Source organism: Phascolarctos cinereus, unplaced genomic scaffold (genome assembly GCF_003287225.1).
Source record: "Phascolarctos cinereus isolate Bilbo 61053 unplaced genomic scaffold, phaCin_HiC Scaffold_2;HRSCAF=192, whole genome shotgun sequence".
Taxonomy (NCBI): domain Eukaryota; kingdom Metazoa; phylum Chordata; class Mammalia; order Diprotodontia; family Phascolarctidae; genus Phascolarctos; species Phascolarctos cinereus.
Window position 1 is genome coordinate 104,114,663 of NW_027555625.1, and position 20,809 is coordinate 104,135,471.

At 35.6% G+C, this 20,809-nt stretch overlaps 1 protein-coding gene across 3 annotated transcripts in view; it reads right to left on the minus strand.

The window, feature by feature from the left end:
• Positions 1-121: 121 nt before the first annotated feature.
• The window catches only part of EFEMP1 (EGF-like fibulin extracellular matrix protein 1), a 67,758-nt gene continuing 47,070 nt past the window's right edge, over positions 122-20,809 (minus strand). For all 3 annotated transcript variants that reach the window (XM_020996277.2, XM_020996276.2, XM_020996278.2), the window contains 7 exons: positions 18,498-18,620; positions 14,763-14,882; positions 13,665-13,784; positions 11,084-11,203; positions 6,489-6,612; positions 6,168-6,363; positions 122-1,573 (listed from right to left, as the gene is read on the minus strand). In XM_020996277.2, the coding sequence (XP_020851936.1) occupies positions 1,412-1,573; positions 6,168-6,363; positions 6,489-6,612; positions 11,084-11,203; positions 13,665-13,784; positions 14,763-14,882; positions 18,498-18,620 (965 nt within the window). In that variant the 3' untranslated portion in view covers positions 122-1,411. The remainder of the gene's footprint in view (positions 1,574-6,167; positions 6,364-6,488; positions 6,613-11,083; positions 11,204-13,664; positions 13,785-14,762; positions 14,883-18,497; positions 18,621-20,809) is intronic.

A 20,809-nucleotide genomic window follows, 5' to 3' on the forward strand; every position in this document is an offset into this window, starting at 1 on the left:
ACTACCAGAATGTGGTAGTCCACCTCCCATAAGGGGCACAGATTTGGAATCATCTCATTTTTTTCCAGAAACCAAAATTGTACAGGCTGTCAGAATCTCACGTAGGCCAGAGACTAGATGATCCACTATAAGAATTACATTTATTTTTATAAAAAATATATTTGTACATCAAAGTAAAAACTGTTACATTAGAGACAAAGAAGAAAACACTAAAGCTTTTTCACATATGTAAATGGAAAGGTAATTTGATATTGTTCTCTTGCATGTCAATTCCCAGCCCCTCCCTAATCTGGACATAAGGAATAAAATCTTAAGTCATACATCATACTAGCCCTGCTTTTTTTTTTCTCTTTGTACATATGTCATGTACTAATTAAAAGCTATGTTTACAAGGCAGCAAACTTTGGAACTTAAATTCTAACCAGGAAGGCAAACCGCTTCAGCAAAAGAATTCTGAAAAATTGTGTTTTATCTTTATTTTGTTTCATGTCACGTGGCACTCTAATGTCACAAGAAACCCTCCTGTTCCTAGGGACTCTTCAGATCAGTGACAACAGGTGTGCCATAGGGCTAGAAATAGTCATGATTTTCTTATACAAAGAACACTGAAAATATTTTTCAACACTATAATTTTCTATTAAAAGTTTCATGCACTGTTGTACAAAATTTACAGTGCCTGGCACATAGTAGGTGCTTAATAAATGTTTATTGAATGTATTGAATAAAAGAATGAATAATCACAGTCCATATTTTTAAAGAAGAAAATTAGGATGGCTCTTGGAAATGAACATCATCATATTGTAATCAAAGCTTCAATACAATCTCTCCTCTGCCATGTAATAAATAACCACCTCTAAGCCAGATGTAAAAATCAACACAAATATAAGATAGGTCCTCATTTTCTAAAGAAATAGATTTTTATTGACCTTTTCTCTTTCTTACAAGGCAGTTAGAAAAAGAAATACATTTAACCTATTAGATAAATTTTCACTTGTATGTTACTTAATGTTAAATTTTTGTTTCCTTTATGTGATTGTCAGTAGAGTTGTATTAAACTGTTTTTTAAACCATTAAAAGTGTCATGTTATCTTTTGCTTTGTCCTATTGTGATAGGAAAAAACAAACCAATCCTGCAATTTCGCAGGATAGTATATGCATAGATCTCTTGAACTAGCCCTCTTTAGTGGATTAATGTCTAATTCAGATACAATAATAAAGGCAAACGTTGAATCTTGACAATATTTGGCAATGCCCATTTATAAACACGGTGCTAATTTTTTTGAATTATAGGTGAGTGTACAGATTACAGATGTAGGCTTACTAGATATGTCTATAAATAAAATATTAAGTGCTTTAAGATAACAATATTCTTTGGCTGATTTAAGTGCCTATGTTGGTTTCTGATGAATGACTAAAATGAGTATGGCCCTACTATTATTGTTAGTCTTAACAATGAGCTGGTCCGGAAGGTTCCTATGCTGTTGACTGTCAACATCTCGAGATCTACAATATATTCTCTTGGTCCAGATAGTGACTTCACTAACACGAGCATTGCACTTATGGCACTTGTTTGGCTGAAATGAGAAAAAAAAAAGGGAGAGTAAGAAAAGTTTCTCTCAGGCTGCTACTTTTTTCACTAGGAACTATAGCTCTTTTAAGAGCTGCGGGAAAATCTGCAGGAAAGGTATCATCTTCTTACTACCCTACCCTTTTCCAGTGTAGCCTGACTGTTAAGCTCACCTTGTTCCCTCTTCACCTCCAACCATTATTACCTTCTCACAGGTACCCAATTTCTGCCTTCCTGACCGTACCTTGTCATCTAAGCTTCTGTCTGTGCTTATAGTCTTCCTTTTTTTTTATATATATGGTCTTCCTTTTAATTAAACCCAACTTTAGCTAAAGACCACTCAGATGAGAAGTGGATCATTTTAAAAATAAAGGGAAAAAGTCAACATGGTATTATTATCATTGTCTCAATGGGATGCTATTGTTTGTCCTTCATTTTCAACAAGACTTTGCATTTTTGTGAGTCACACACTAATTGTGTGATCCTGGGCAAACCACTTAAGCCTGTTTGCCTCAGTTTCTGCATGTGTAAAATGAGCTGGAGAAGGAAATGGTAAACCGCTCCAATATCTTTGCCAAGAAAACCCCTAATGGGCTCATGAAGAGTGAGACATGAAAAGTCTCAATGGGACAGGAATACACTGACTCCCTATTGGTGGAGGGGAGGCATGGACTATGTGAGAAGGATGGTGAAAAATTGTAAGAACTATTGCCTTGGGAAATATCAGTGATTTATGGTTATAAGTCATTTAAAAGGATTTAACATACTCTTCAGATAGTGTTCAATGCCATAATACTAGTGTATCTCTTAAAATTTTGTTCCCATAACTAAATAAGTTATGATATCATATGTTTTAAAGATCATAAACAATAAAATTATGCATATATAATGTACAAATGGTTGTTTCAGCATGTGAGTCTCTAATTGGGTCAGTAAGTTCATGAGTAGGTTCTAAGGTTGGCAAATTCTCAGGCTTTAATGTTTCCCAAGTGTGGGAATTCAGTTAATATCTGTAACTGTAATAAATATATACAATAAATTTAATGTTTAATCTTTAGTCATTTGCTGGTATGCCTATACTAATAAGCATATTAAAAGTACTGAACAATCACATTTATATTAAAGGGACAGTACCATATCCCTTTATTCTGTATAATATTATGAATTTCTGGAGTTGAACAGCTTACAAATCTTTCTGTAGTCCAAAAGACATTTATGGAAAAACCACAAGGTATCTCTGTTTAAACACTACTGTGTTTGGTTGAATGAGATTTTACAATGTTTAAGGAAAAGAGCCTGGCCTCTTCAAAAAGTCAGAAACAAACTATTTTCAGATGTCTCTGACAGAGACAGTAGTAAAACGCACAAAGCTTATTAAAGAAACTGATGTGCATATACAAGGTGGATAATCAGAAGGAGGTAGAATGTTCAAGCAAGTTAGGTGATAAATGTTTGTTGAGTGACATTAGCTAAATGGTCACATGAGTGAAAATTATTCCCTTTGGACTGAAAGTAAGCGGTCTCATGGTATGGTGCAAGGGGCAATGGCTTTGATGTCAGAGAACCCAAGTCTAAAAGTCTTTTCTACTTACTTACAACAGGTGTGATTTTGGGAAAGTCAATTAATGTTAACTCCTTGAGCCTCAGTTTCCTCATTTTTAAAGTAAAAAAAAAGTTGGATTAGACTATATATATATGTATATGTGTGTGTATATATGTGTATATATATACATACATACATATATACATATATATATGTATATATGTGTGTGTGTGTATATATATATATATATACATACATATATACATATATATATGTATATATGTGTGTGTGTGTGTATATATATATATATATGGTTGTTGTTTTTTTTTGAGTGAGGCAATCAGGGTTAAGTGACATGCCTAGGGTCACACAGCTAGTAAGTGTCAAGTGTCTGAGGGTGGATTTGAACTCAGGTCCTTCTGACTCCAAGGCCAGAGCTCTATCCATTGCACCACCTAGCTGCCCACAGACTAGGTATTTCTTAACCTTTTTCAAGTCATTGGCAATCTGGTAAAGCCAATGGACAATCCATTTCAAAATATATTTTTAAATACATAAACTAAGGATTACATAGGAAATAAATTATATTGAAACACAGTTACCAAAATATTAAAAACAAACAAGTTCAGGGGCCCCAGATTAAGAATGTTTGCACTAGATGGGTGACATGGATATCGTGGGAGTCACCCTGTAGCATTTTACCCCTCTCTTTCTGTTTATTGTAAGGTAATCCAAAGGGCAAATAAGACTAGAGAAGTAAGAGTATGAATGCATGCTTAACACCAGTTGACAGAGCAAGAAGATATGAAGGTTGATGGAAATGATCTATAATGACTTTTTACATAAACTTGTGTTGAGGCTTGGAAGAAAAGGAGCGATATAGTCAGAGGTGTCTATGTACCACAGAATGCTTTCTTACACAATGTTCCTTCAGCAAGTATTTCTTGAGTACCTACTATGTACAAAGCACTGGCAAATTCTCAGGCTTTAATGTGTCAGAAATTGTGAGGGACACAAAAAGTGCCCACAAAGAAAAATTTTAATATTTGATGATTAACATTTGTGACAATTTTAATCAGTATTTATTTGATAGGAAAATGAAAACTGATAGACTTCATGCATTATTGTAAAAAAGCTACCTGGTTGGCCTCTGCAGTCACTGTTCATCTGATTGCAGTTACTCAAATTGTCATCATTGTACTCAAGAGGGAATGTCAAAGCTCAGTATATTTCTCATATCCAGGAAGCTTTCTCTGACTAACTGTAGCAGTTCACACTGTTCTTTCTTTCTTTCTTTTTTTCTTTTTTCAATAATAGTATTATCAACACTAGTTGGTTTGGTACAGAACTGTTCTATGCTTGTTTTAGATTTGTTAATTTTGTCTAAATATAACTCTCTGAGGGCAGGAATGCATTTAATATTTCTTCTTCATCCTGCAATACATCCAGTATGGGGTGGGGCACAGTAGTTACTAAGTAAGAAATTCGTGAATCCCTGATACTTATGGGTTAAACTTTTAACATGAGTAAAAATTCATTGGGAGAAATTTTGCAGCAACTGTTTTGATTACTCTTGAATTATGGGATATGAAATAACCATGCTTACGGATATCATACTCTTCCCACAGACATTTTGAAAATTGTTGTTGAATCAAATAGGAAAAAAATGGCTAAAATTTAAAATCCCAAAGCTGTCAGTGCTTTATCTCATTCATGGCAAGGAAGATTCATTACTTTCATCTGGGAAAGCATTTGGTTCATAAATAAGCAAGCTGAATGCACTGTATTGATAACAAATAATAAGGGATTTAGTTAACTTTTAAGGAGTGCCCTAAGATGAACTACACTCAGCTTTCAAAGAGTACATATTTTATGTTAATAGGAAAGGACAGATTGAACTGTATCCCATTTTTAACTTCTTGTTAGTTGTTCCAGGATTATTTTCTTTAGGTCTTAAATTATGCTTACTTTAAATTCTAAAGTTAATTTTCCAAAAGGAAGATTTTGAGAGGTTTCTATCCAACTGTTGTGCACTATCATGTTTATTTATATGATCCAATATTGCTGCCCTAGCATTATCTGAGTAAGAAAAAAATCACCCTAATAAGTTTTACGTCTGGCACTTTAGGCTTTAGACACTAAGTATTGAATAAATCTATGCTTCCTTATAGGTAAACAAAGGGAGTCGCAAAGAGCTGTAAGTCAAATTATAGATGGCCATTTTTTTATTTTTAGAAGTCAGTTATAAGAAATTAATCATATCTAGCTTATTGGCAAAGAAACACATACACATCACAGAACTGTGTAAACACGTAAACATTTAAAAATGTACAAACCTTACCACAGACATAGTTTTCCCAGTTTATTTTTCCTTTTCTTAAAATGAAACCTTGACTTTTAAAGTTGATTAAGAATAAACTATTCCTAAAGGGATTTTCGGGAAAGTTTTAACTTCATGAATAAGGTTATTTTAGAATGAAATGGCCCCTACCAACTTGTAACTGCTCTGTGAAGGGTGTTGATCCTATCTTAAAATGTGCCAGATTGAAGACCAAAAATAAACTCCCTGAGATTATGTAGGCTGGCACAGGGGGAGACTGAAAACAGTGAGACCAAGTGTACTAGGAGGCTACTGCAGTAATCCAGTTGTGATGTGTTAAAGTGCCTGAACTCCAGTGGTGACAGTTGTAAAGAAAAAGTAGTTTTGAGAGACACTCTAAGAAAGGGCTCAGTGAAAAATGGAGGGGAAGGAGAGAAAATGACTTTAAGGATTCTAGCTTGTGATGACTGGGAGTATGGTGATAGTACCAGTGCTAGAAATGGTTCACTTGGGAAGGAGAACATTTCTTGACCCATTTAGAGAAAGCATATGCATATGGTTGCATGTGAAAAATGAAAAATTTGTGAGATTAACAAAAAAACAAACTTTTAAGGATTATTTTTCTATTTTTGTTTAAGACTGTTTGGAGGTACCTGACTTGGTGCAGCGCACTTGCATCCTATCAAGAAATAATACTGCCACCCCTTTCCACAGCTGAGACAATGTAAAATACTTACTCGTAAGTAGAACTCTCCATTTTCATTTCCAGATTTAATCCTGAAAGTGTTAATAGTGTTGGCATAAATAGTAGTGGCCTGGATTTGGAAGATATCAGATGGCACAGACCTATCTGATCGGATACTCATATACTTATAAACTATAGACTGAGGAAGATCTCGGCACACCGCATTTGCTACAGGGCAAATACAACGACTGCAAAACAAAACAAAACAAAATAAAAGCATTCAAAATGGACATATATTCATTAAGCTGCTCACTGTTTTGGCTTTCTGAGCTGTGAAGAGTGCCATCTTTGAAAGAGATACAACTTTTCTTACTTCTCTGATGTCAGGATGTAGGGATCTGGGCAAGGATTTCGTGGATAACAGCGGAATCCACCATGGTAATTCCAACACATTTCCTCTTCTCGGCATTCATTTGCTGTCTCACACTCATTTATATCTAGAGATGATGGGTCAGAATAATTTTCATGCAAAAATAAAGGTGTATACATGTCAAATACTGATTTTTATAAAGAAAAAACTTTTTACAAAGAATGGAGGTGGTTTAATTTTCAAAAATGTTTTATAGAAGCCTTTTGCATCAATGTCACAGTAATTGCCCACCATTTCCATTATGACAAAGAAAAACAATTAAGCAAAAGTATTAGATATAATAAGTGTACCTGATAACATATACAATATGAAAGTCTCCTATCTTCACTATTTCTCCTCTGAGACTTTGAGTCTTTTGAGTTCTTTCAAATTCTATTTCCTTTTAGTGAACTTTTCATTTACATTGTTGTAGTCCCTATGTATATTGTTCTCTTTGTTCTGTTCTCTTCCCACATTTCTCTTGAATTACTCAAACTCATTGTTTCTTACTGAAAATAGACTATTCCTTTATAGTCATATGCCACAATTTTTTTCCAGCCATCCCCAGATCAATGGGCATAGATACATTGTTTCCAGTTTTTTAAAGGAGACCTATTTTGAATATTTTGAAATATACTGGAGTTTAGTTTCTGTCTTTGACTTATTTTCCTATAGGGTATGTGCCTTGTTGTGACACTACTGGAACAAAGGGTGTGGACAGTGTAGCAATTTGTCTTGAATACTTTCAAAATGATATGTAGAATTGTTGGACACAATTCTACCGATAGTGCATCAATATGCCTTTCTTCCTGTAATCCTCCCAAAATTGACTATTCCAACTTTTGTCATTTTTGCCATTTTCCACTATATAAGGTGAAACCATAGAATTGTTCTAATTGTCATTTATCTTAACATTAATGACTTGGAGCAAATTTTGAAATGGTCATTTATGGTGTGTAATTCTTTTAGAAACTGTTCCCATTCTTGTTTCTCTTCTAATCCTGTCTCTCTTGATCTTATTAATACAAATGTTTTAAAATTTCACGTAGTCAAAAGTGCCTATCTTATGTTTTATAATCTTTTCTATTCCTCATTTGTTTGAGAATTCTTCCCCTGCCATAGCTGAGAAAGGTTTCTGATTTCATTCTTTTCCATTTTTTAGTGGTGTGACCTTTTATATTTAGTTTACCTATCCATTTTGAACTTATTGTGGTAATATGGTATATGATGTTGTTGTAAACCAAATTTCTGCTATATTATTTTCCAGTGTTCCCAGCACTTCTTGTCAAAAAGGGATTCCTTCCTTGATATAACTGCTTTTGATTACTTACACTTCTTATTTATCTAATCTGTTCCACTGATCTGTTTTTCTGTTTTATAAATCAGTGCCAAAAAATTTAATTACTATTACTATATATCTTAAGATCTAGTAATGTTGAATCCCTTCTTGACCCTTCTCAGTTTGCATTTTGGGGCTTTTTATTCATTCTACCATCTTTCCAGTATTTTTCCAGGTTTATTTTATTTTTTGGGGGAAGCTTTTGGAATCTTAGTCATAATAATAAGGAAGGGAGATAGTGCAGTGGATAGAGTTCTACGATTGGATTCAGGAATAAATGAGTTCAAATCTGGCTTTAGACTTACTAGCTGTGTGACCTTGGGCAAGTCATTTAACCTCAGTTTCCTCAACTGTAAAAAATGGGGATTATAATAGCACCTGCCTCCTAGGGCTGCTGTGAGGATCAAATGAGATGATATTTGCAAAGCACTTAGCACAGTGCCTGGCACATATTAAGCACTATATAATTACTATATAAATATTATTATCATTTATATAGTGCTTCAAAGTTTACAAAGTATTTTACAAATATTATTTCATTTGATCCTCACAACAATTCTGGGAGAAGGTGAGGCAAATAGAGGTTAAGTTAGTTGCCCAGGGTCACATAACTAATAATTGCCTCAGGCGGAAATTTGACCTTAGGTCTTCTGGATTCCAAGTCCTGGAGTCCATCAACTTTACCACCTAGCTGCCAAGATCCCTATATCATCACCACCATGAATCCTGAAAGGATAGTGGCTTGGCCATTTCAAACACTGGTATCTGTTTTCCTTTTAAAAATTATTAAGAACAGATATTTTTGCCTTAATGTAATGTATTTGCATATTACTTTACCTTTCATCAAAACACTTTTATATCTATTTCGTACTTTGAACCTCACAACAATCTAGTGAGGTAGAACAGGGCTAGATATTAACCTCATCTAATGGAAGAAGAAATGGAGTTATAGAAGGGTCACATGATTTGTCCATGGTCAAAAGTTGGTGATTGAACCAGGATCATGCCCTGGTCACCACTATTTCCACCACAACATAATGAATGGCATTCAAATGAGTGTCTTCCACATCTCATTTTATTAAGAAAAAAGTAAAGAATGAATGTTCTGGGCCTCTGACTTGTCTATAATTAACCTAAATCTCTAAAAAAGTCATACAACTTTTAAGATCCAATGATTAAGAGAGATTTCTTATAAACTCAATGGGGTATTAATAGAAATCTTAGATTCCACCTGAATAAATTTCAGGAGACTTTTCCCCTTAATATTTTTTGTTTATTTTTTTTTTGAAGTATAAAGGTACCATTTGTTCTCTAGTTGCACCAGAAGCCAAGAGTAGTTTGTTAATTAAAGGCTAGAAACTGCTAAAAGAAACTTTATGTTGCAGTTTCATTCATGACTTCCAGTAATGTGAATTTTGATTTGACTCTTTTATCTATCTAGATGGGCTTTAAAAGACTGCTTTTGCCTCATATAAGTACTTAGTGGTGCTACATGATTTTGATGGTTTATGCAAATTCTAGTACTTGGAGTAAGGATGCTGATGTGAAGGATGGAGCTATTCAGCTCAATTCAATCTGAACAACAACAACAAGTCAGACAGGTTTACAGAATATAAGGTAAAAGGTGTTTTTCCCTTTATAACTTAAAAGAACTAAGCTTCATCTTAAAAAATGCCCTGGTCTGGATCTCTTTATGCTCTCTTTAGGAGCTGGGCAATAGGTAAACAGAAGTATGCAGGATAAAAAAAATTACATATATATATATCATCCCCTCACATTTAGTGTTAATACGTTTATTAGGCATAGTCCAAGGTAAAGTCAATTCAATTCAACAAACATTTATTAAAATCCTAATATGTTAAATGTACCATGCTAGGTCATAATAATAGCTAATGTTTATATGGTTCCTACTATATGCAAGGCAATGTGCAAACAGCTTACTTATTATCTCATATTGATCCAAATATTAACTCATTTGATCCTCATGACAACCCTGGAATATAGATGCTATTATGATCCCCATTTTACAGTTGAGGAAACTGAGGCACACTGAGGTTAAGTGACTTGCCCAGGATCATGCAGTTATTAAGTGACTGAAATGAAGTGGGGCTGAATTGAACTCAGGTCTTCCTGACTCCAAGCCTAGTTCTCTTTCCACTGTACCACTTCCCTGTCTCTATCCATATCATGAAGATAGAAAGACAAAAATGAAAAATAGTCTCTGCCCTGAAGGGAATTATATTCACCTCCAAGCGTATTCTTGGCCAGCAAGCCTTTATTAAGTACATATTGTGTGATGGGCACTACTCTAAGCTTTGGGGCAAAACTATAGCCTTCAAAGAGCCCACTGTAATGAGAGAGACAAGCTGCAAATAAGTAGGTACATAATTGAGTTTATCCAAACCCTGCTTTCAAGAACAGATCTGATATCACTTATCAATACCTGAGTGTGCATTTGGTACATGCCTTTTGAGCTTTATAACAGATGACCTTGTTCCCACATTTAGTGGAATTTGGCTCCCACATTAACAGAAATTCACATTTTTACAAGTAGGTGAGAGAGACATATTTTTTTCTTGAATTCTTGAAGTTATACTACCCAGGTGGTTTCTTACTGTTTCTTGGCATAAACCTTATTCTTAAGTGTAACACATAGAGATTGAGATTAATAGGATTTTTTTTCTCCAAAGAACTTAAGCTATGTCCAGGCAGCAGGTTCTATGAAAAAAGAAATCCTATTTTCCTAGAATCTGTGACTTTTTAATTTGAACTTTAATAATTTAGGTAGCTTCCAAAAGAACCTAAGTAATTTACTTGAAGATTGGGCACTGAGAGAATCAAGCTCACTGAAGAACTTTCTTTTCCTGGTATACTGGGAAGTTATTGATCATATATAGCATAACAAAGTTCTGTAATACTAAGATTTGTGTTTCATAAAAGTTCCATCCATGAAAAACTAAGAAATGAGCTAGAAAACAACTGGCTCCCAAATCTCAAGAAAAGTCAATATTTTAAATCATTTGTGTAATTAGGCAAGGAGCTTTGATCTAATACCTTTCTTGCTGAATGAAGGAGGAAAGAGCTAGATGTAACATGAACTAGCATAGAGAAATGAAGGCCAGCAGTAGAAAATTCAATAATTTTTTTCTTTAAACCTCCCCCATGTGAAATTCCCAGCTAATGCCAAGTAATTAAAAAGTACTGAGATAAGGAAACTCACCTTGACAGGTTCTACTCGCAATGACCTGGTATCCCTCAGGGCACACACAGGAGAATTTTCCAGGCTCATTGACACATTGATATTGACAAAGGTAGCTTGAAGTTCTGCATTCATCAATGTCTATAGAAGAGAACAAGAGCTAATTCATTGCGATCAATTAGGGCATCTACTACGTGCCAAGCACTGTTCTAGGTGCTGGGGATATAAATACAAAAAATGAAATAAATCCCTCCTCTCAAGAGCTTACATGCTAATGTGAAAGCAGGGACAGAGTTCTCTGTCACTCGGATGCATTTACTGAGACAACTTGTTGAAAACTTCAAAGAGATTCACAGATCGTATAGATGTTAGACTAGATAATAATAATAATAATAAGTTAAGGTTTATGTAATACTTAACTAAGTGTCAGGGATTGTGTAAGCACTTTACAATTCTTTCATTGGATCCTCACAACAACTCTGAGATATAGGTGCCATTATTATCACCATTTTACAATTGAGAAAACTGAGGGAAATAGAGGTTAAGTGACTTGCCTAGGGTCACACAGCTAATTCATTTCTGAGGCTGGATTTGAACTCAGATCTTCCTGACTCTAGGCTCAACACTAGGCTCTATCTACTTTGGCACCTAGTTACTCCTAGATGTTCTCTGAAGTCCATGCCAGCTCTAGGATTGTATGATTCTGTTTAAAAAATAAACACGTTTGATAAAAATACAATTCTAACATTTAGGAAGTGCCTGATGCGTGCAGGACACTGTGTTCCTTGTTGGAGAAGAAACAAAGTTTAGATAAAGCATACTACCCTCATGTAGCTCATGCAGGGGAATAAGAAAAAGTCTAGAGACTTATACTGGGTGCTAATTTCATCATATTTTACTTTTATAAACTTCGAGATGAGCAATAGAATGGAAATAAACACGCAAATATTTTAAGACACAAACAGAATTATATAATATGAGAAGCAAAGGCAAGTTTTAGCAAAAGCTAACAATATTAGCTGCTCTTCAGAGCACCAAGTGATTTAGATAGAATCTTTTCTGGGCGTTGCGGGAGTTTCTAATCCAGACCGAATGAACTATTTAATAAATTATAGCTATTTCTCTTGCTGTTGAGTAAGCAGTCTTAAAGCATACTTTAAAAAATTAAACTTCTCAGAAATTGGGTGCATTTGCCATAAAGATGATCTGAAGATTGACTAAAAAAAGTCCCAACCCTGGCAGGGTGGGAAGGCCTGGCAGGCTTTGGGAAATGGCATGCTCAGGCCTGGAGGCAAGGAGTGCTTTGCATTTCTTTGTGGTGATGTCCCTCTCATTTGCTCAGAAGGGGCAAATGGCAAGTTCCAGGGAGCGACTCTTTTTCAGTCTGAAGTACAGTAGTCATGATGTGGGGCTTGCAGGGTGGGGTATGACCCTCACGGCCCCAAGTGAAACTTGGAGGATCCTTTGGGTGGAAAGGGAAATGAAATGTGGATGATATCACCCTCAGGAAAATCTCATGCCTTTTGAATTATACTTGTGGGACTTTGCACATGCATGCTCTTCAAGGGATAAGCTACTTTTCCTTCCCATATCAACTAAATAACAAAGAAACAAGTCTCAGTTCAGTACCACCATGATTCTGGGTTATAGAAGATCATGTCTTTGGAAACAGGGGATCACATAGTCCTACCTCTTCCTTTTACAAATGAGGAAACTGAGGCATTGATCAGTTAAATCACAGAGAGAATGAAAAGTATGTTGGATTTGGATTGCTAAGATCCAAATTTGAATCTTTCTACTCATTTCCTGTGTTTCCTGGGACAAATTGCTTCACTTCTCTGGACCTTAGTTTCCTTTTCTGAAAAATGAGGGGACAGCACTAGATGACCTCTAAGGTCACTTTCACTTCTAAGACAATGGCACTATGACATAGGTAGTAAACAGTAGAATTTGGATCAGAACCCTGTAGGAACTGAGGTCCAAGAGTTGAAGGGACTTGATCACAGTCACATCACTGAAAAAATGGTGGCAGGGATGGAACCATCTTGAATCCCTATCTGGTACTCAGGTGCCTACATCACATTATTCTCTGACAGAAATTAAATGGTCTACTTGTCACCTATCATAAAACCATATTTATTTTGGTTTCTTCTGTTTCCTTTTGATAACTCATACTCCAAATCTGCTTCTATTTGTTGTTATTCAGTCATTTTCAGTCATGTCCAACTGTTTGTGACCCCATGTGGGGTTTTCTTGACAAAGATACTGGAGTGGTTTGCCATTTTTTTCTCTAGTTCATTTTAAAGATGAAGAAACTGAGGCAAACAGGGTTAAGTGACTTGTGTAGGGTCATGCAGCCAGTAAGTGTCTGAGGCTAGATTTGAACTCAGGAATATGAGTCTTCCTGACCTCAGGCATGGCACTCTATCCACTGTACTATCTACCTGCCCTAGTTTTATAGCTATAATCTTTTAATTGGAATTCAAAGTTGAATTTCTTTGAGCAAAAATTCATTTCACAAAAGGTACAGGATTCCTTCCCACTTCCTGCCACCCCTACCCTTGTACTATTTATAGTAGATGTGATTTGAGAAATAACTCACCTTCACAGTTGAGTCTGTCACTGCTTAACTCATATCCTTGGTTACACTGACAGATGAATGAACCAAGAATATTGTAGCATTGCTGAGCACACTGATTGCTGGCATCACATTCATTGATATCTGAAAGGACAGGTTTCGTATCTTTACACATATTTTCTTTCTTTGTACCAGTTGCATCAGCTGATGACAAGTACTTGATTTCCCTAGCCGAATCCTTTGCCCTGCAGAAGCTCAGTGGAGAGCATCAGTTTAGATTTCATAGCTGCTGGAACAATTTCAGATCAGGGCTTTACATTCCTTTTTAGAAACACTGGAATCATTTTTCGAGGAATGACAGCTATTCTAACGTGTGATGAACCTTTCCAAAAACAATTTAGTGCCGCTATTAAACTGTACATTCCAGCATCTTTCTTTTTTCAGGTACAAAATGCCAAGTCTATAAATAATTGATATAAGAAACACACACTGATATGGTCTCTCAGCATGCCGTGGTGAAGATTTATCTGTGCTATTTATTACTTTTTAAATAGGTTCTGTTAAATTCCATTACAATTATAACATGGGCCTTTGAGACCCATACTGAGTTTTGCAATGCTCTGAGGCACTGAAAATATTGTGAAAAGACATTTTTCCCGTGCTAGATTCTTTCCATGTCATGCCAATCTTAAAATTGTATGCCGTGACAGTGCATTCTGAAAAGAGAAGCAGCATGTGAGAATTGGAGGTGCTGTCAGTGGAAAGTTTATGTACATGAACTTGCAATAACCCCCAGTCCCTTTGGCACCTCCAATCCTTATTTCACACGCTATTGACTAATTGGTGTGTGTACATCAACTGCTCTGTAGTTTTTTTTAAAATGCATACACAGAGGAGAAATAAAACCAAGAGTAAAAAATTTTCCATTCACATCTTGATATGTTTTGGAAAACAGATTGGTTATTGTCTTTTTTTGTTTGGGGATTGCTTAAAGGATCCTGATGAAAACCAGTTCACTAAAACACATCAAACTGGAAATAACAATGCTGTTATTTGTCATGAACTTTTTTTGGAGACCTAAATAAGCGAAGGGAGCTGTTGCCCCTTCCTGAGAAGGCTTACCTACACAGGTGTAGTTGTTTGCTGCCAACTGAAATCCAGCACTGCACTGGCAATAAAAGGACCCTGGTGTGTTCACACATCTTTGCTGGCAGTAAGGAGGGATGCTGCATTCATCTATGTCTATGGTATCACAGGACAAAAATATCATTACCTTGTCATATTCCCCAGTGGTTTGTGTTTATGCCCCTAGTTTAGAAGTGTGAATGCAAATAAGTCTCACAAAGGAAATTCAAAAACTTTTTTCCCTCTGTACCTGGTACTGTGGGGTATAGCTAATATTACCTTGAATACTCTGGTCTAAATTTCACCATGGTGTTAGGGAGGTGGGAGGATGTCTTTTCCTTCACTTATCATAAGCTTCTAAGAAGAGCAATGAGTTATTTATGCAAATCAGTTATGAACAATATCGTGTGTACATAAAACTTAAACGAATACAATGATTACTTTCAAATATTAGTGTGTCATTTAGGGGGTTATATCTTTAGAATACCTAAACATGAATAAGTTAAACGAGAATTCAAATTTCAAGGGTGACACATTGGAAAAGATCCATGTCTAAGAACCTAGAAATCTAGGTTTTAAGCCCATCACTGAATATTTGGCAAGTCACTTAGCCTTTCAGTGCTCAGTTTCTTACTCTGTAAAATGGGGCTGATAAAATCATGCTTTAGAAAAGTAGCACTACCTACTCTCCATCATGAGTCAAAAGAGAGTTATTCCTCCTCTTAGCTAATGCTAATAACTTTATCTCTCACCATCTTTTCAGGACTTCGTTCCAAACTCACTTTATTCCTATCTGCCAACAAACATATTCAGATCTTCCCAATTCTAAAAAAAAATCCTTCCTTTGAGCTTTATACACCATCTAGCTGTCATCCTATTTCTCTCCTCTTTCGTAGCTAAAATCCTTGGTAAAGTAGCCTGAATTGCTAACTTCACTGCTTCATTAGGTACTCTTCTTCTAAAACCTCTTGAAATCTGGCTTTCACTCAGCCACTAAAATTTTCTTTTGAGGTGGCATAATAGATAGAGTATTGGACCTGACTCAGGAAGACCTGAGTTCAAATCCTCCTTCAGACACTTACTAGCTCTGTGGCCCTGAGGAAGTCACTTAAGCTCTTTTGGCTTTAGTTCTCTCATTGGTAAAATAGGGATAATCATTGCACCTACCTTCGAAGGCTTTTCTGGGGATCAAATGAGATAATACATAAAGTGTTTTGCAAACCTTAAAGGACAACATAAATACTAGCTATTATTATTTCTCAGGTTACCAATAATAATAACCAAGTCCAGTGACCTTTTTAAAAGTCCTCATCCCCTTTGACTTCTGCAGTGTCTGATTCTCCTTATTTCCCCTTTCCCCCGCAAACTCCAGATACCTTCTCTTCCCTTGGCTTCTGAAACACCAGACTTTTCTGGTTCTCCTGCCTCTATCCCTGTTCTTTCTTTGTCTCTTTAGCTGTCTCCTCTTCCCCATCTTGATCTCTTTAGATGAATATTCTTCAAGTTCTATCCTTGGACCCTCTTCATTTCTATAATTTCTCATCTACTTCCCTGGTTTCACCTGTCACCTTTATGTAGATACCACTGAAATATGAACATTCAGCTAAGATCTGTTTACTGAGCCCAAAGTTTCAGTTCCGAATGCATTTTTAGCATCTCAAACTTAGATATCCAGAACTAAATTTAGAAGCCTCCTTTTAAACCTGCCTTTTCTTCTGCATTCATTATTTTTGTTAGTGGCATCAATATTTATAAGCTCTCCCTAGGCATTGTCTTTGACTCTCTTTTCCTCTATCCCACCCCTCATCCTCTCATAGACAATAAATAATCTAAGCCCTATTGATTCTATCTCTGAAATATCTCTCTACTCCCAATGCTATACTGCCTACTCATTACCACCTGCCTAGATTATTGAAGTAGCCTCCCAACAGGTCTCCCTACTGCCATTTTCTCTGTCCTCAAGTCAATCCATTTCCATCAATGCCAGATTAATTTTCTTTATGGTTAAGTCTGATCAGGCCATACCTTTGGGCAAAACACTGCAATGGCTTTCAACTGCCTGCTGAGGAAAGTTAGCTCTTCTATTTGGCATTCATGGTCAGCTATAATCTGGTACCTCTATATTTATCTCTTATAATTCCCTTCCATGTATTACATGCTTCAGTCTAATTGCTCTACTGTCTTTCCCCACTGACATTTTCAAGGCTTTTTGCCCTTGACAACACTGTTCCCCACACTTGAAACCCCTTCTTTGAATTCAACCCATCATTTAAAAGTCTAACTCAAGTGCCACCTCTTCCATGATACATTCCCTTATTACCCTGCCAGTAATGACCTTTCTATTCTTATATTTCACTTAACACTTTTCTTGCACACTTTATATGCTGATAAAATCCTAGATTTAGAAATGCAAGGGATTTCAGAGGTCATCTGTTCCAACCTCCTTATTTTAAAGATGGGTAAAGTGAAGCCTAGGAGGGCTAAGTGACTTGCTCATGGCATCACAAGCATTGAGAACCAGGTCTCTAACCCAGGTCTTCTGATTCCAATAGCAGGATATGTTCCACTCTACCATGATGTTTCTCATCTGTTATTTCATATTTTAGATATTTGATTGTGTCACATCTTCTTACTAGACTGTCAGTTACTCAGTATTATAGATCGTGACTTCTCTAAACATCATATCTACTTCAGGTCCTAAGCATGGTGCTCTGGACCTAGTAGGTATTTGATAGTATTTCCCAATATAAGTTTACATTAAAGCAAAAGAGAGAAAGGTTAATATTTTCAGTAAAACATCTAATAATTTAGAATTGTGTCATATGTAATTCATATTGAGTTTTTATGTCTCTGATACTACTATATGGTGGAGCTACCTGATGGTAAAAGAAATTTATACTGAGATCCTTTAAGTAATCGGTCTTCATGATGAACTTGCAAGATCTGAATTGAAACCTTTGACACAAGCTTGTAAAATTTCCGAATTCCATCCTATTGTAAATAATATTATAGGAAGGCTCCAGGGTGAATATCTAACTTTCACAATAATTTGGTATTAAGTTACATTTGTGCATTGCTATTCCATGAGTTTTTGTGCCTTTTTAATGGACGTTTGTCAAGTCAGTCAATAAACATTTATTAAACACTTAATATGCACCAAATACTGCTAAGTGCTGTGGATACAAAGAAAGATAAAACATAATCCCTGCTCTCAAGTAGCTTACAGTCTCTATTTGCTTTATTGTCAATATTTATTCTATATCTTTGAGAAGATTGTATGCTCTTGAAAAGACTGAGCGTGATTTTTTTCTCTCTTCAGCAATAATGACTTTTATATATCATTTATGTTCAATAAATTGTTGTTATTTGACAAAGAAAGAGGTGAGCAAAAGTTGAGTTCCTGTTGATTTTTCAGACTGTCTTTTTCTAACCCTACGGTTTAGCCAGCAAAGTCAAAGATTAGAGTTCAAGTAATGGCCAGGCACTTTCCTTAGCATTCAGGTCCAGGCTGGTGGCAGGAGAGTGGATAACATTTGTCAAGTACTTAATACAGTGTTTGGTAAATAGTTAGGTGCTTAATAAAGGCTTGTGCTCTTCCCTTTTCCTCTCCTTTCCCCCCATCATTAACTGTAATCTCTTATGAATATAGAGATGGCTTGTCATAAAAACCTATACACTTAAAAATAAAATGTCATCCAGAACCAGCATGCTTTATCACACTAGAGTACTTACCAACACACTGATCTCCTCGCTTCTGATAACCAGGGCGACACTGACAGCTAAAAGATCCTCTTAAATTGATACAGACTTGGTCTGCTCTACAGTTATGAGTCCCTGTCGTGCATTCGTCGATGTCTTTCAAAAACAAATAGATATAGAGATGTAGTTTTAGCCAGCTGTGAAAGATATTATTTCTATCTCTTGCAATTTTCTGTTTCCATTTTATTCAGAAGACATTGCTACTAGAAGGACTGGATAAAGAGCTCCAACACATTGGGTTGATCCTCCTTAAAGGATTTAAGGAAAGGCAGAGATAAGTAATGAACAGCATGAGAAAGAATACTTGGAGGGACTGCGATATGCACCAATGGAAGGAATACCCACAATGACAAAACCAAATCATCATAACATAACTTCTGTAAGTAGCCCTCTTACTCAAGTTCTACTGAACTCTATCAATAGTCAATTTTAATCTCACATTTTTACCAGTTTGTTTCCTGACCTACAAATACCATTGCTATTTTTGAAAACTTTATAATTTGAATATAAAGAACAAAACCATGCAAATTTCAAAATGAATTGAAACACGTTTGGCTATATCCTAGTGGGGTACTACAGAGTACTATAACTTAAATGTTTAATTTCTCAAAGCTTCTTGGTTTTTCTAACAGAATAACTTAAAATGTTAGATTGTGTACCCCCCCCTTTCCTTTCTAATATCCATACATGTGTGAAAATCTCATGTGAGGCCTATTACAAGAGAAAAGGACAGATTTTTTTTTTAACTTCAGATCTAACACATGATGCAGTTACTTGGAAGAATTTCAATTTGAGCTTAAAGCATGATTTTTGTGTGTGTTTCTGGGTGTGTATACATATATGTATATTCACATGTACTATATATTGTAATAGGTATCCTAATATATGCAATCAGCAATTTATACAATTTAATTTCAGTTTCCTTTTCTATATCATCAAACCATTACTTTGAATGATCTTTATTGTAAAGTTGTAAATGAAAGGATTATGCAATCTTTCAACAACTGGATCAAAACTTGTGAATTCTAGTTGACAAATATCTTAGCTGAACTGGCTGTTTATATAAGCACTGGGGATTTCAGAACATCACAGTGGCAGACCCTGGGTGGTGCTTTGGAAAAAATGATGGATTCTTTTATGTACTAAATGAAAATGATTTTGACCACAGAAGTCAGTTGAAAATAGACCATTAACAATGTGAATTTAATTCTCAATGCTTGCCTTCCCCTGAACACATAGAAAGTATACAGATATTTTGAGAACACATCTTCAAATCTAGCTGGTTTAATTATGGTTCAGACTTTACTACAGACTTGTCTTTTACATGTCTGTGTGGATTACTAAAGCATAAATATCTTCCTGAGTTGCCCTATTCTGCCAATGGAACAGCTTGAGTTCAGGCAGAGGGTAGGATTTTCAGACATCAATTCAAGCTGACTGGACATTGAAATGATATGACAGGTTCTTTCTCTGAGGAAAAGGGAGGGGCAGGTGCTAATAGACAAGTGTAGATGTCCACCTGTTTCATATCAACTCTCAAAAGATTAACTTTTAACCTTGCATTGGGCTTGTGAAAATGCCCTGTCAGATTCTTAATTTAATCAAAATTATGCTGCTAGATAAATATACTTGACAGACAGATATATACCAATGTGACACCTATGGACACGTACTGACATATTCCTATGAATGTACTGTAAAATTCCTTGGCCGTTCAACAGTCTCCTGAGAGGCAGTAATTACCAGCTTTTTTTTTTTTTTTTGCTATGGATTGTGCCAGAGGTGGAGCCTACCTCCCCTTGGAAATGTGCGCAATCTTTATGCCTTCTATTATATTCTCGTTTGCAGCTGATGAAAACATTCTTGTAGGGATTTCTTCAGTACTTTATGACTCTCTCATGCAAAATGACTGCAGGATTCCTATTGTTTTAGGTCAAGAAACTTTGCCAGGACTTACAGTGATAACTGCCCTTAGAGATACTGAAATGTTAGATTCAGATATGGCAAGATTCCCCATTTAGCAAGTGCTGGCTGTCAATTATGGATTTGTGTTTGTATTGCTCCATTTTCTAAGGAAACCTCATAAATGACTGATACTTTTCCAAGACTTCTCTATTCATAATGTCTCCACCCCATTCACATTTTTTATAGCTTGGGACTCTTCTATATTTCCATTTATTTTGTATTCCAAAATCTTCTTTGATAAAACTGATTGAGATTTTTTTGAGTTTTCTTGTGAGGTAAATTTAGAATTAATTAGCTTTCATAAATAAATTCAGTGTGGC